This window comes from Rhinatrema bivittatum, chromosome 1, assembly GCF_901001135.1.
Source record: "Rhinatrema bivittatum chromosome 1, aRhiBiv1.1, whole genome shotgun sequence".
Taxonomy (NCBI): domain Eukaryota; kingdom Metazoa; phylum Chordata; class Amphibia; order Gymnophiona; family Rhinatrematidae; genus Rhinatrema; species Rhinatrema bivittatum.
Genome location: NC_042615.1, coordinates 155476950 through 155494006, shown reverse-complemented (window position 1 = coordinate 155494006; position 17057 = coordinate 155476950). Strand labels below are relative to the sequence as shown.

Genomic DNA, 17057 nt, shown 5'->3' with positions numbered 1-17057 from the left:
ATAGCAAAAAGCAACTTGCTTTGAAAATCCTCGGGCAATTGGCTGAGGACAGGCACACATTTACTCATGGAAAAATACACTTCCTCTTCGGAGGGCATAACTTACTCGCATACTTTTTAATTTCCTCTCCTCACTGCGCATAAAAATAGGCACGAAACTGGGATATACAGTACGTGTACCTTTATGCACTCTGATTCCGAGGCAGTTTTAGGGCAGTCGTTTTTGCACATAACCAGGTTTTGTGAGTGGAAATGTTTTTGAAAATTACCATCTTTCTGAGCACAAAACTTGCAACACAAATGTTTAATTTAGATGCTACAAACAAGCTTTTCAGTAATTCTGTATTTTAAGCAGCATCCCTTGTTATGGGGTATCCAAACGTGAAAATTGCATGCATATACAATGTACGCACAGACTTTAGCCCTGTGCAGGCTCTTTGAAGATTACCCTCAAAAGGTGCTCCATTTATCCACCGAACAAGTCCAACAGGGGCAGTGGCAGTACAAGCTTGCCCACACAGCTGTATTAATGTGCCTCAACCACCTCTAAGGGTGAGACGGTAATTCAGTCTCCAGGCCCATCCAGTCCTTCTTTTCTATACTGCTAAAAAGGGTGGTAATTAATGCCAAATTTGGGATGAGGCTTTTAGTGTTGTGGACACCTGTCCACAATCAGATTCTCCTATTACAAACCCTCCTTACAAGAGACAACTTGACTTTGTCGATTTGTATAAATAGAGAAATACATCTATTTAAGAGTGGTGAGACTATACATCTTGTAGAAGCATATTTCAATGGAACTGCTCTCAGCAACTGTGGGATTGATTGTGTCTTGGATGTTCACTTCTTTTAAAGAAATATCAACTAGCAAATGCCTTTAAAATTATGCTTTTCTCCATAGTTATGAATTATAAGGGCAGAGATATATTTTGTAAAGTCACCAATAACAATTTAGGAATTTACCAATAACAAATTAGGAATAATCTAAATTTCTTGTGGTAAGAAACTTGACAAAATATTCAGACTGTATTGTTATAGTTTACTCACTTCAGTTTCTCGATACATTTAACAGTTTGATATCGATAGATAATTTTTTGGATATAGTTAAGACTTCCCAAATACTGTAGCTCAGATATTGTCAGTAAGAGCATGTGGAATATAATCCTTTGTTTTATGGCTGGCATTTACTTGTCTCTGAAAAGTCCTTACATTAGCTTTTGATTTCAGACACTTCATGGGATCATGAGTTTCTGACAAAGGAGTCCTGTGTTTCAAAAGATGTCAGATTGAAGACACCTCCCCTGGATTATGGATCTAGTCACAAGGTTTATTCAACAGGAGGAATGAAAAGGTCAGTAGAAAAGATTACGGACTAATGTAACCTAGTAAATGAAGGAAGATAAAAACCAAGAGGCCCATCTAGTCTGCCTAGTTGTTCTGGCCTACACTGCTGAGGTATATATCCCAGCTATCTGCCTTAGAGGCTTGACTATTTACAGGATATTGCTTCATATCCAAGTCAGTCTATATGAATCAGAGACTTATCAGATCATAGTGGATGTCTGTCTGTTCACCCTTTATAATTTGAAAATGGTTAGCGTATAGGTCAACCATACTTAGTGGGCATGTAGCAAGTTGGAGAGGGTTCTGATTTTTTGGAGTTGGCAAGGTTCTTAGGTGATTAGTATTGAAGAAATGCATGCGCAGTATATTCAGTTCATTGGCAATGCAGAACAGCCCGGAGGGAAGGTAAGAGAGAGCACTTGGGTAATTGGTGCCTACAATGTCGGCATTTGATTTAAGCAATAAACATTTTGTAAAATTTGAACTCAGACCAACTTTTTCATCTGTACTGACAAGTGGATACAACAAGAACTGAGGCTGTTTAGAATGTCTTACTTTCTACTGGTGGTTGTTTTCCTCTTTGGTTCTGTATCATTCAGGGTAGATAAGCATTCACATTCTACTTAATCCAAGGCTGTTCACGCAGGCCTTTCCTAACTCCAACATTACTTAACTCCCTTCAATCAACATACTTCGCTAGTAATAGCATTAATAGCCACCCCTTATAATGTTATTATATATATATATAATTATCTGATCTTCATTTTCCTTCTTACTCCAAGTTATTGTTTCCCTGTTACATGTAACTGCTTTTCTGCACTATTGTTCAAATTGTAAAGTTTATTTTAATTGCACCCCTGTTTCTTGTGAACCTGCATGATGGGACTATCGTCTTGAATGTTGGTATATAAAAAAACTTAAATAAATAAATTAAATTAATGTAAGTCCTTACCATAAAACTTTGTAATCTAAACATTTACCAAATCTTAGTGAGGCTGTTGCCCAAACAGCTGACTACCTAAGTCCCATGAACCTGCTAGTATCAACCCAGTTGGTTCCTGAGGAGCTTTAGACTACAGGCATAAACCCAGCAACCCAATGGCCTGCAAAGTCACCAGATCATGCTACCTTTATCTACCTCTAGTTTACTTCTCTACCTCTAGTTTACCTTACTCCTTGCTTCCGCCTTTGAAGAAAAGTGTGTGGTATTTGCAGTACTGCAACCTCCCAACCTGTTCCTAATACTGTCCTCTGTCCAAAGCAGACTTGAGTTATATCACAATACTGGTTTTGACCTCGTCTGCTGGTAGATTTTCATCAACTTTCTAAATACCATCAACATAACCGACAGTACTTGCTGTAGCCTGTATTTTGTATGAACAGTGAGACCTCATATATTGTGGCGGGTTCACCGTGTGAGCGCCCCGAACGCCACTTTCAAGGTTGTGCGGTGATAATTTTTCTGAATACACCGTAAACAAAGTTTAAATCATCGGTCTCTCTGTTAAGGTTTGCATTAAGGTAATGACAGCTTGTGTCAGTTTCCTACAATATAAGGCAGTGAAAAACTCTTATTATAGCGTGTCACTTATCGTAGCGTATTGTAGCGGAGTATGCAGTAGGGATATGGATCACTGGCACTGGCCCGACACGGCTCGTGTTTCTGTCAAAAGCTTCCTCAGGGGCCGCACTGTGCCACTACTGAAAAATAAAAAACAGGGTAATCAATTCCTTGCAAAACAGTATTTCAAATCAAATCGCTAACTGCTTAATACCTACGATTCCCAGACACTGCCGCTTGGCTCTGCTACTAGGCTGCAGCTTTTCTCGGGCAGCCGGATCCGCCATTTTACTCATTGGATTTATACCTACCGCAATGGGCGGAAACAATTAATTGTGACGTCACAGTGATTAACATTGAAGCGGATAGAATAACTAGAAGAGCGATGTCCATTCCACAGAATTGTTAAGGCCATTGGGGGATGTAGATGCTAAAGTAAAAATCCACCATTGTTCACGTACATTCAAAATTTGATTCATGTCGCCTCCACGAATATTGGGTACAATATGTTCAAGGATAGTCCATCGAAGTTGGTCAAACGTATGTCCAGATGAAGTGCAATGAGACACCATGGGTGCCTCCATGTTTAAAGTATTCAGACGACTTCGATGTTCAAAAAGCCGAGTTTTGATTTTTCTGCTGGTTCTACCAACATACACAAGTTTGCAAGGGCACTGTATTAGATATACCACAAAAGTGGAATTACAAGTTGTCACAGATCGTTTGTGAAATATGTGACCCATTTTGGGATGTTGCCAAAACGATCCCTCCATCGTGATGGAGCACATGTCACAGTTGCCACAGGCAGTATGTTTTCCTTGTAGGCTGTCTGTATTGTGTGGAGTGACAGCCGCATGCACTACAAAGTCTCTTAAGTTTTTGCTCCGCTGATACGCAAACAACGGGGGTTCAGTGAATATGTGATGTAGCTGGAGGATATGCCAGTGTCTTTTAATGCTCTGCATAATTAAGTACGATTTGTCTGTGTGTGTAAGTACACAGATATCTGTAGTCACCGGCTCTTGAATCTTATATTCCAATAGGGCTGACCGTGGAGAATGCCACGCTCTCTTGAAAGCTTTGTAAACTGCACTGTATGGGTAACCCCTGGAAAAAAATCTCTCTGCTAATTTACCAGCTTGAAATTTAAAATCACCATCTGATGAACAAAGGCGTCTGAGCCTAAAGAATTGGCTCATAGGAAGGCCCTGTTTAAATGCTCTAGGGTGAAAGCTATGATATCTAAGGAGATTATTCCTTTCAGTCTGTTTGCGATGGATGGATGTATGGAGTTGCTGATTTTGAATGGAAATGGCAATATCTAAAAATGCTATCTGTGTGCTGCTATATTGTGTAGTGAATTGTAAATCCTTGTCAATTGTATTAACCCAAAGCAAAAATGTTTGTAGTGAGACATCTTGTTTCCAAAAAATGAGGAGATCATCAATGTAACGGATCCACAAAGAGACCGCATCAAACCATCTTGACCTGTAAATATGGAGTCTTTCTAATCTATCCATGACTAGGTTGGCAATCGAGGGGGCTGCGGACGACCCCATTGCTATGCCATGGATTTGTAGATAAAATTGAGCATTGAAAGAAAAATAGTTTCTCTGTGTGACTAATTTGGCCACTTCAAAAATAAACCAAAACGGAATCCTCGACCCTTCCATGTTGATCTTAAGTGTTTCTTCGATGGTCAATAAAGCTGTGGCATGAGACACATTAGTGTATAAAGAGACAACGTCCATTGTTACCAAGATTGTTGGGTCCTTTAATGTTGTGTGATTTTCCAAAATTTTAAGCACTGCCGTAGTGTCTTTAATGTAAGACCTCATTTTTTGAACGTGGGGTTTCAAAAATGTGTCCAGAAAAATTGCCAACGGCTCCAACACTGAACCGTTACTCGACACAATAGGTCTCAGTGGGGGATCAACTAAGGATTTATGAACTTTGGGAATCCCATACATTGTGGGAATCCGTGGGTGTGGTACCAACAAAAAGTTCCGCTCTTTGCGAGTGAGAAAAGGAGTCACTTTTTCTTCCAATAGGCTTTCAATGATGTTGACCAGTTCCTTGGTGGGGTCTCCTTCAAGAGGGCTGTAATATTTAGTGTCAGAAAGATGAATATTTAGCTTGGTGATGTATTGATCGCGATCCAACATAACTATACTGCCCCCCTTATCCGCGGGTTTTATGATTGTAGTGGGGTCTGACGTTATGGACCGTAAAGCTTGACGGTCACTTTGTGAAAAGTTGATATATGGATGGGTTTTGCCATTTTCAAATGTTGCGATGTCCTTTAATATAAGGTCTCGGAATGTTGAAATATTGTTGTCCATAGGACCACAATGGTGGATTTTTACTTTAGCATCTACATCCCCCAATGGCTTTAACGATTCTGTGGAATGGACATCGCTCTTCTAGTTATTCTATCCGCTTCAATGTTAATCACTGTGACGTCACAATTAATTGTTTCCGCCCATTGCGGTAGGTATAAACCCAATGAGTAAAATGGCGGATCCGGCTGCCCGAGAAAAGCTGCAGCCTAGTAGCAGAGCCAAGCGGCAGTGTCTGGGAATCGTAGGTATTAAGCAGTTAGCGATTTGATTTGAAATACTGTTTTGCAAGGAATTGATTACCCTGTTTTTTATTTTTCAGTAGTGGCACAGTGCGGCCCCTGAGGAAGCTTTTGACAGAAACACGAGCCGTGTCGGGCCAGTGCTAGTGATCCATATCCCTACTGCATACTCCGCTACAATACGCTACGATAAGTGACACGCTATAATAAGAGTTTTTCACTGCCTTATATTGTAGGAAACTGACACAAGCTGTCATTACCTTAATGCAAACCTTAACAGAGAGACCGATGATTTAAACTTTGTTTACGGTGTATTCAGAAAAATTATCACCGCACAACCTTGAAAGTGGCGTTCGGGGCGCTCACACGGTGAACCCGCCACAATATATGAGGTCTCACTGTTCATACAAAAATACAGGCTACAGCAAGTACTGTCGGTTATGTTGATGGTATTTAGAAAGTTGATATTATAAGATTCCATCACTTGTTTTGTACAGTTTCGATTTTTTACGGGTAGATTATTTCAAGCATCTACCGTCCTTTCAATAAAGAAGTATTTTCTGATGTTTCCTCTACACTTTCCTTTCTCCAACTTCATGGAACTTCTTTTATTGGTGAAAAATTTCATTTCCTGTAATTTATTGAAGTTGATCAATTATTTGAATATTTTTATTGTATTCCTCTATCCCTTCTTTCCACAGGTGAGTACATTTTGAATGTGCTAGCCTTTCTTTGAGGAGTTTATGCTTCAGGCCTTGCATTATTTTAGTAGCCCTTCTATGAACTGCTGCTTTTCTGCCTATGTCCTTTATGAAGCTACCATGTCTGGAACTGTACACAGGTCAGGCCTCACTGGTGCAGAGCTTCCCAAACCTATCCTGGTGACTCCAGAACCAGTAGAGTTTTCAGAATATCCTCAGTGAATATGTCTCAGATAAATGTGCATATATTGAAGACCTGAATATGCATATTCATTGTGAATATCCTGAAAACCCAACAATCGGGGGGGGAGGGGGGCAGGGGTCAGCAGGACAGAGACCTACACAAGACCAATATTATTTCCTTTTTCCGGCTGATGGTTCTTGAAAACATAAGAAGTTACAGACTGAGATATCCATCAAGCCCAGCATGCTGTTTCCAACAGTGGCCAATCCAAGTCGCAAGTACCCAAACATTAAATAGATTCCATGCTAATAAAGCCAGTAATATGCAGTGGCTATTCCCTAAGTCAACTTGATTAATAGTAGTTTATGAACTTATCCTCTAGGAACTTATCCAAACCTCTTTTTAAACCCAGCCTTACTCACATTTTCCTGCAGTAAATTCCAGAGCGAAATTGTGGGTTGAATAAAAAAGAATTTACTTCAGTTTGTTTTAATTGTGCTACCCACTAACTTAATGGAGTGCTCCCTAGTCCTTGTGTTATCTGGAAGAGCAAATAACCAATTCACATTTACCCGTACAAGTACTTTCATGATTTTATAGATTTCTATTATATCCCCCATCAGCTATCTCTTCTCCAGGCTGAACAGCCCTAACCTCGTTAGCCTTTCCTCATAAGGGAGCCATTGCATCCCCTTTATCAGTTTGGTTGCCCTTCTCTGTACCTTCTCTATAATTGCACACTGTATTCAAGGTGCAGTCTCACCATGCAGCGATACAGAGGCATTATGATATTCTGAGTTTTATTCACCATTCCCTTCTTAATAATTCCTATCATTCTGTTTGCTTTTTTGACCATAGTGGCACACTGAGCCGACGATTCTAATGTATTAGCCATTATGTCACCTAAATCTTTTTCCTGGGTGGTAACTTCTAATGTGGAACCTAACATCATGTAACTACAACAAGGATTATTTTTCCCTATATGTATCACCTTGCACTTGTCCACATTAAATTTCATTTGACATTTGGAAGCCCAATCTTCCAGTCTCACAAGCTGGTCCTGCAATTTATCACAATCCGCATGTGATTTAGGTACTCTGAATAATTTTGTGTTATCTGCAAATTTAATCACCTCACTTATTGTACTCCTTTCCAGATCATTTATAAAAATATTAAAAAGTACCAGTCCAAGTACAGATCCCTGGAGTACCTCTATACTAAGAAAATTGACAATTTTATCTTCTGCTTCCTGTCTTTTAACCACTTTGCAACCCACAAAAGGATACTTAGTTTTCTTAGAAGCCTCTCAAGAGGGACTTTGTCGAACGCCTTCTGAAAATCCAACTACACTACATATAGTGATTTACCTTTATCCACATACTTATTCACCCCTTTAAAAGGTGTAACACGTTTGTGAGGCAAGACTTCCCTTGGGTAAATCCATGCATCCATTCATGTCTATGTATATATTCTATGATTTTGTTCTTTAGAATAGTTTCCATGATTTTCCCAGCATTGAAGTCAGGCTGGATTGGTCTATAGTTTTCAGGATCACCCCTGGAGCCTTTTTTATTATTTATGTAATAATACTTATATACAACCTATTGTAACCTGCCTAGTACAATTGTTTCACAACATCATAAAATCAAATATCAGTTACATTGGCCACCCTTCTACTTATGCAAAAAAGCATCCTGTTAGTTTTTCGTGTTGCTTTGTTACATTGATAGGTTACCATCAGGTCATCTGAGGTGATTACTTCAAGATGTCTCTCTTGTTTTAATAAGTTGTAATTCTTTTTCTTCTAAGGAACTTGTGGATTTTGTGGATAATTTTACACTTTTCAGCTTTAAAGTTCAGTTTCTAAATCCTTGTCTATCTACTAATTTTTCAAGCCCCTCTTTTCTTTACTAAATGACCCTTCAGGTGTCCTTTTCTGATTGTAAATATAGTTTTCACAACTCAAAATAGTTGATATAATATGTTGACATATTTTAAAACTGGCGATAGCTGAATACTAGGTCCAGAGGCATTAAACTACTTGATATCCATCATCACATGAGCCACCACAACATAAAACACAAATGTACTTTACAGTTGCCCAAGTATATCTATTATTTCATTGCCAGACAGACTCTTCTGCTGGCAAAGGATGAGATAAACGATGATGAAACAAAAGGCTTTGGAATTATGAATGGCTGGAATCACTGGGCTTGAAAATGTAAAGGGGAAGAGGGTGACTTATGGAATCTATTAAATGGGAAATAGTGTCAAAATGAGGTGTTCAACAAAAGTGTGAAGAAAAGAAATTGTGGGGGCTCTCTTGAATGATTTTATTTATTTTAAACCAATTTGGCATAATAAAAAAATGAGCAACAAAATAATGCATTATAACCATGTAAGGAGCTTATTCTGTTCTCTGCTTGGAAGGAGGGTGGGGAAAGGCAGGTGGCAGATGCTGAGGAGGGGAAAAGAAGCGGGATAGAAATGCTGGGGGAGAGAGAAATAGAGGCTTTGAAGGCAAGGGGGTAAGAAATATGGAGGGATGGGAAAAGAGATGCTCAACCGAGCATCGCAGCGACCAGCTCAGGGAGCAGCAGTGCTCTGAACGTGCAGAGGGCGCCCACCTGGAGGGAGGAGGGAGGGAGGGCCCGCAACCCACCTACTACCTGCCCACCAACACCAGGAAACCGTGGCAGCAACACCGAAGGCACTTGTGCCGTGAGGTGTGCACCCCTGGCGCGCGCCTGAAGGAGCACAACAAAGGAGCTTGCTCCAAAGTGCAGTATTTTATTGATCACTGGTCTGAATACTACAATCAAAGCCAGAAGTGCTTCATTGAACCCATACAAGGATGGGGCCTGTACAGAGATCTAAGCATTGCCTTGTTAGAAAAAAAGAAGGATAACAGACTTGGTCTTCTCAACGATAAGTACTAACACTACCACTATCTCTTCTTGTCTAACATTAACACTGCTCCTTTAAATGTTCAGTCTATGTAAAAAAACAAAAAAATCCCTTTGATTAATGACCTGTAAGAAGATTTACATCCCACTATATTTTACATCACTGAAACCTAGCTGACCAACAAAGATAATGTTCTCCTAAACCAAATTTCCCACCCTAACCATGAAATATTTCACTTTCCTAGACCTAAATGAAAAGGTGGTGCGGGGGGTATTAATAATTTAAAAAAACCAACCTCAAACTAGTACCTTGTAAAGTTGAGATTAACTCATCTTATGAAGTGGCAATTCTAAAATTATAGCAAATAAATACTGTCCACCAGGTTTTCTTCAAAAAGACTGTTCACCACTTATTGAATTATTCACTAAGGTATTTCAAACACCAGAATCAACATTAATTGTAGGAGACTTTAACCTCCAGGTAGACAAAACACCAAGAACCTCAACTTGTAAAATGTTTTTAGAAGCAATGGAAGCCCTGGGATGGTCACAATTGGTCTCTAAAGCCACTCATAAAGCGGGAGATATTCTAGACCTAATATTGCCCAGTACAAGTACCTGGCTAATCAATACCTCAAATATATTTCCCTGGTCGGATCACCAATTAATAAAAGCGGACATAGCCTGCACCAACCAAAGCCATAATAGTATTGATAATAAATTTACCTCTACCTTCAGGAGAAAGAAAGAGATTGAAGTACTTGCAGAAGCAATAGAAAAAAAGATCCATGAACTAAATCAAACCAATACCACTTCAGCATTTGATTCCTGGGACAAGGTAGTCAATGACATTGCTGAAAATCTTAGTCCAATCCAGACAAAAGCTATTAACAATGAAAGGAATAATTCCAAACACAAGAAGCCCTGGTATAATGATGAATTAAGAAGCACTAAACAGAACCTTAGAAAATTAGAGAAACAATGATGGAAATGCCCATCTGCTGAATCCCTAGGAAAATATAAATCTATCCTTACAAAATACCATACACTAACCAATAAAGCAAAAAAAGATAACTGTATGAAACAAATTCAGAGTTATATTTAACTCAAAACTACTCTTTGAGACTGTTAAAAAAAAAAAAACTTAGACTCAATATCTTCCATCTCAGGAAACTACAACTTCACAAAGACCTCTTACAATGAATATGCAAACGCACTCATAGACAAAAATCAATAAGTTGAAAAAACAATTCACTATCCATTCCCCAACCAAAATACCTGAAGATTCAAATGACATAACTAATGGTCCACATTCAACAGAGTATCGAAACTGGAAATCAGTCAAATCATTGCTAAAATTAAACCGGCTACTCACCCACCTGACCCAATACCAACCAGTTGTTTGAAACAAATACACCATGTTATAACTCTGATAATCACAACTTTAATTAATCATTCACTATCAGAAGGAACTATTTCACATGGATTAAAACAAGCAGTAATAAAACCGATACTAAAAAAATAAGACTGGAAGAGCTGACAATTGGAACAACTATCGTCCAATATCCAACCTGCCATTTCTAGCAACAGTTCTTGAGAAAGCAGTGTTATCACAACTTGTCAATCACCTGGAAGATCAAAACATTCTCTACCCAAATCAATTTGGATTCAGGAAACAACACTCAACTGAGACATTACTACTGTCATTAAAAGACTTGGTTTTATGAGGGCTTGAACAGATGAATCTTACTGCCTTGTGCTAATAGACTTAACTGCCACCTTTGACACTGTGGACCATAGCCTATTATTCCATCATATGAGAAACACAGGGATCAATGGCATGGTTCTCAGATGGTTCACTTCATTCCTATCTAACAGAACATTCCAAATCAAACTGGGCAACCACACATCTGACATCTTCCAGTATGATACAGGTGGCCCTCAAGAATCAGCCCTCTCAGCAACACTATTCAATATTTACATGCTCCCACTGTGTAAATTACTGATTAATCTAGGAATAACTTTCTTCTTATGCTGATGACTTAAAATTTTACATACCACTCTCAAGATCCTTTGAAAACACAGCTTCAGTACTTTCTACATATATGAAAGCTATACAACAAAAACTATCGCAACTCAAATTGACATTAAACCCTAAAAAAAAAATGAAATCTAGCTGAGTAGAAACTCATCGACAGTTAAACCACCTGCCCTAGACCTGGGAAATGTCCAAATTAATCCTTCAAATCAAGTATGGGACTTAGGGGTACAGCTAGATGAGAACCTCACAATGAAAATGCAGATCAATACATTGATTGACAGGTTATGCCAAGTTACGTATTCTACATCGATTAAAACCACTATTAACTCTTGCAGACTTCCGTACTGTATTGCAAACACTAATCTTCTCAAACCTTGACTACTGCAAATCCCTGCTACTAGGTCTTCCAGCATGTCATGTAAAACCACTAAAGTTATTGCAAAATGCTGCAGCAAGACTATTACTAGGATCTAGGAAATATGATCATATTACACCATCACTGTCATCACTGCATTGGTTACCAGTACAATCCAGAATGTACTATAAAGTATTAATGCTAATATTCAACATCATTCATTCCAATAACACCAGCGTGTTAGGAGTGACACTACAACCGTACAATCCTCCGCGAACTCTAAGATCTCAAAATAAAGGAAGACTATTTCCACAATATGGAGCACACATCTGACACAAATAAGAGATCGAGTGTTTTCCATAGTGGGTCAAAGCTCTGGAATTCTCTGCCTGAGATGTTATGTATTCTACCAGATAGAGAGATTTAAATGTGAATTAAAAACATGGCTACTCAAAAACTCATACAGTTTAACTTAACTTAAAAACATCAGAATATGCAGAACCACAAAAACAAGGTTGACTAGATGAATGTTAATATGGACTAGAAATTGACTTGATAGATAAATGCCTACCTCTGCATACCACCTCTATAACCAATCCCTGCTGTCTATTCGTTGAGTTACAATTATGAATGTCACTTTGTAAACTGTTGTGATCTGTAAATGGAACAACAGTGTATAAAATGTTTAAATAAATAAAATATAAACATGGAGGGATGGAAAACAATGGAAGACTAGAGGGGGGGATAGGTGAGGGAGCTGGAAAATGTAAGACTAGCTAAGGAAAAGTGAAAGATGGGAGCTGAGAAGAGAGAGATGGAGCTTGGGTTATGTCACTGATGGCAGCAGCAGTAAGTGGTGGTAACTGTGGTTAGAAACAGCTCATGCGATGGGGGTGGGGGTTACAAACAGCTTAGGATTAGGTATAGGGAGGAGTAACCCCATCACCATTACCAACCTCCTCTCTTGCAAATCTTATGTGCACAAGGGTAGCATGCAGCACAGGAGACATTGATGACAAGGCTATAGAACCCCTACAAACTGCATATGGTTGTCAAGGAAATGCACATTTTTTGGCATGTTTTGCATTTCCACCATAGCTTACCATAGTTTATACCAATTTTGTCATTTTTCTAACAAGTCTTTGTAATGTGAAATTTGTAATACTATTTACCATAACATCTATGATTTTATCGAAAATGTCTTAACAAAGCTTATATCCATAGTCCTATTCTACCAGGAAGTTTGCATGCCAAAACTGTAGTGAAACTGGCGCTGTGAAATCTTCAATCATATATTTAAATAATAATAGAAGAAAAACAAAAGTGGAGTGCACCTAGAGCAGAATCCACTGATAGCGATATAGAAATGTCTGCTCCAGTGAATGATTCTAGAGATCTAGACTCATACTACCTATCAAAAGTTTGCTAGGGCATGACTATGGAGTATAAACCATGCTAGGGCATGAATATGGATTATAAACCAACCTTTAGTCTCAGAAGATTGTGCATGTACCGTATTAAACATTTTACATGGGCTCAAAATACCATGCTTAAACATGTTTTATTGGACATTTTATTGATAAAGGCATACAGGGAAACTCAATTGCTGCCTTGCTGCAGAAGGTTCATTCCGCCCCCGTACATGTGTTTCACTATGCATCTCATGCACCTATAGACTAGCAGCACTGCAGCCAAAAGGGCTAAGGTTTTCCCCTCAGGAGGAAGCATGCGAAGTGTGCAGCAAGGCAGAGGATAGTTAGTTGTAAGATTTATTGTATTGCAAGGTATAATCTTTTTTTTAATAGTATTCCTGTAAAGAAATGTTATGTGCACTGCTTCATTCTTGCTTTCATGAAACATAAGCCTGTCTGTTTTGTTTTTTGTTTTTTTCAGCATGGCCAGGGATCACTAAGACTAGCTATGTGCTTTTCAGAAAAGTATATTTATAGATTTGTAGGTAGAGGGTGACCTAGCAGTCTGAGTTTAATCAAGTGTCATAGGTTGCTTTCTTAGCTGTCATCGGTTCTAGGGTGGTTCTCTATTAAATTCCAATTAATTCAACTGTTGGCGCCAATTGATGAGACCCTAAAAGGGTTTACTGAAACTTCGTATCTAGGGCAGACAGGACTCTTCCAGTTTCCAGGAGTTCTAATGAAAAAAAGATCTCTCCTTTGTCACCAATCATCAGTTTGTTGTGGGATATCCGTGTGAATCTCACTTTCTACTTCATTCTTGTTTTTCATTTCAGGACGAGTTCTTCTGAGAATGTAAGAGTGGGACAGGCATCCCCATGCTCTCCGTCACAGCAGTGTCAGTCACCCAACAGGTACAAAAGGTCAATAAAGAATTTATAGATTGAGACTCACTCCTTTTTGACTTTTCTGGAGAATGTTTCATTACTGTGAAAGGGCACCATATTGCCAGTACTGGAGCTTGCAACATCTCTGTGGCTTCAGAGCAGGGACCGTACAGGCTTCCTAACTTTTGCTGCCAGTATGCCGCAACCTTCTCAGTGCAAGGATGAGATCTGGGGCTGAAAGGTTAGTTGATTTTCCAAACTTGATCAGTCCTTAACCACCTTGCTGAGATTGCCAGATAATAACTGCGGTTATGATGGAGTTACGATGTAGCTGAATAAACTGTTTTTTTAAGTCACAGAGAAACAAAGGTAAACAAACAAGTTGTAGGTGATATTTTCATTTGACTAACTTGAGATATTTTTGACTAGCTGTTGAGAGCGAGTCTCCTTTCATTGAGAACCATTGCAGAAACAGCACAGTTACACAGGGTGTACATAGTACGGAACTGGGTAGGAATGAGGTTGCCTGCATATAACACAGAATTTCAGAAGAACTACTAAACGCAAAATATTCCAGTTTAAGATGCTTTGCTGGGCAAGTGGCTCGGTAACAGTGCTGTGCATTACCGTACAGAAGAACTTTGATTTCATTCCTGGGTCAGGTCTTCCACTCTCTGGATTGGCCAGGGCTAGGGATGCGGCAGAGGTAGCATGCACAACCCTTGGTGAGAAGTGAGTCATAGTAATTGTGCAGCAGCGACACCTAGTGGCCAGATTTGAGCTCCATGATTGCAGGGTTAGAGATGGAAGCTCGAAAGGAGTACAGTTTGTAATACTTGGCTTGGAAATATAAGTTTTTGCCCAAGAATTCCATTTCCTGCCTTTACAGAAAGGGAAGATTTCACAGAGAGAAATTTCACAAGCAAAAAATATTATGGGACATTTGTCCATGCATAGTAAATTTAATGGACTGATAAAAGGTCCCCAGTGGGTCTTTTTTTCCTACAGGTTTATGCAGGGATGGTTTTCCTTTGTACAATTTTTTTTTTTTGCCCCTTGCAGAAGTATTCAGGAAGCTAAATATTCCAAAAGCCCACATATCTGCATGGTACAATTGTTCTTTTATTGCGGGAATTTGCAGTGTGACGTCTGTGCTCTGGAAGCGCCTGTGTACCTTTTGCCTGCTATTTATGCAGGATGCCGGCGGTTCAGAGGGTAATAATGCCCATACTTTTTGAAAATGCCAAGTATGTGACTTGTTTTCCTCTCCTGACCTAAACACACCTTCCTGGGAACCTCCCTCTTTAGAATGGCTAAAACGTCAGGCCCTGCGGAAGCCCACACCTATTTTCAGATGAGCAGAAGGCGGCATTTTAACCCGGAACAGTCATTTTGAAAATATTCATGTATGGATGTAAACTGAGCTGTAAGGTTTTAGTTATTTGCTGTTCCTTTTCCCCTTGAGCCCTCTACAGTTTGTGTCCACCTCCCCCCCATTCTTCTCCTCCTGAGCTGCACATGTGACCCTCGCCAGCCACGCAGCTGCTGCCGTCTCCTCCTCCTCCTCTGAGAAACCTTCAGCGCTCCGCTCTTTATGGCTGGTAGGGGCCCTCTGCTGTAGCAGCAGCCATCTTTCCTCCTCCCGCCCCAGCCCTATAAGGCAGGGAATTCGAGCCACGGGGCCCAGCCTGCACAGTTTATTTTTTTTGTACTTTTTGTTATCTAAAATTTTTAATCTGGCTATAAAATATGCGAAAAAAGAACATCTTTGCCTCCCCCACCCCCTGTACAGAAAAGGAATGGTCTTTGTGAGGGGGGGGGGGGGCTGGCTCTCGTGAAACTCGATAGTGCCCTGCCGTTCTTACTTACCTTAAACTCCAGGCTTCAGGCCCTTTTAGCAGAGTATCCTATGCCACATGATTCAGAAATACATCACGTAATGAAACCATGCAGCAGGTTTCAGTACAGGATAAGAGTACTTCTGGGTCTCCTGCTGCGCGTCCAGTGCTGCTCGGGAATTTCTCATCATCCGGGAAAGAATTCTGGCCATTGTCTTACTGGCTGCAGCACACTAAGCAGAGTTTCTACATTTTAAGCCTTTGCGGCAGTGCATGCTTGAGGGATGCTCTCTGAAACATCTTCATTTTACAAATTGCTTGATTTTACGTCACAGATTTTTTAAATTGCCCTGAAATGTACATTTTTGGGAAATCCAGCTTGCCGTGGATGCTTCTTTTCTTTTTGCCTCTGTCTTTGATTGCTAAGTGGTCATTTCGGCAGTGTATTAGCACAGGATCATAATGGCATACTCTTGTCACTGCTGCTCCCACATTCTGTGCCCAAAATGTACTTTTCAGAAGCATTTCAGGCATATCTTGTGTGGTAGATCATGGATAGGTAATCATTTTGGTCCAAGTGGCAGTCTTGAATGGCAGGGGGTCCCCACCAAGAACCAACCGTGTAGGTGTGGGAGGGGGGTCTTCCGAGGAGACCCTGCTTAGGGGATTAGTGAGGTGGCACAGGGATGTTAAGCCTTTTTCTGTCGATGGGAAATGCCTATTGGCATATCCGTCTCGGTCCTCTTGGCTGTCCTTTTGTACACATGTATTGGGAACTCTCTCCATTGGTAGATTTGGCTGAAATGTGATGAGAGCCCCTTACTGAGTTCTTAGCTCTCCTACCAAATTTCATTCAGATCCATCAATGGAGGGGCCCCCAATACATGTGCAATACCGAAATTTGCAGGAGTGGAAATGTGCCTTTCTGCCCCACTCCAAACACGCACTTTTTCAGTCTGTTTATACATTCTAAACAGATTGCATATAAATAGTGATATTTTAGAGACAAAACATCACCATCTGACAGCTGGTAGGCCGGTGTGAAATGAGCTGGGCTTAGTCTTGTTTCCAGGGCACGAGTGTCTCCCTAGAAAACCACCATCATTTATTTATTTATTTTTATTTATTTATTTATTTATTTGTGTTTTTCTATACCGGCATTCACGGGAGTACGTATCATGTCGGTTTACATAAAACAAGGGGTGATCAATACATTATAATATACATAACTAAAACATAAGAGTATAC

At 39.8% G+C, this 17057-nt stretch overlaps 1 protein-coding gene across 15 annotated transcripts in view; it reads left to right on the top strand.

Moving 5' to 3' along the window:
* Nucleotides 1-17057, top strand: part of LIMCH1 (LIM and calponin homology domains 1) — a 692462-nt gene that overhangs the window by 657472 nt on the left and 17933 nt on the right. For 14 of the 15 annotated variants that reach the window (XM_029588796.1, XM_029588765.1, XM_029588757.1 and 11 more), the window contains 2 exons: nt 1227-1350; nt 13921-14007. In XM_029588796.1, the coding sequence (XP_029444656.1) occupies nt 1227-1350; nt 13921-14007 (211 nt within the window). The remainder of the gene's footprint in view (nt 1-1226; nt 1351-13920; nt 14008-17057) is intronic. The other variant, XM_029588749.1, reaches the window with a different exon arrangement.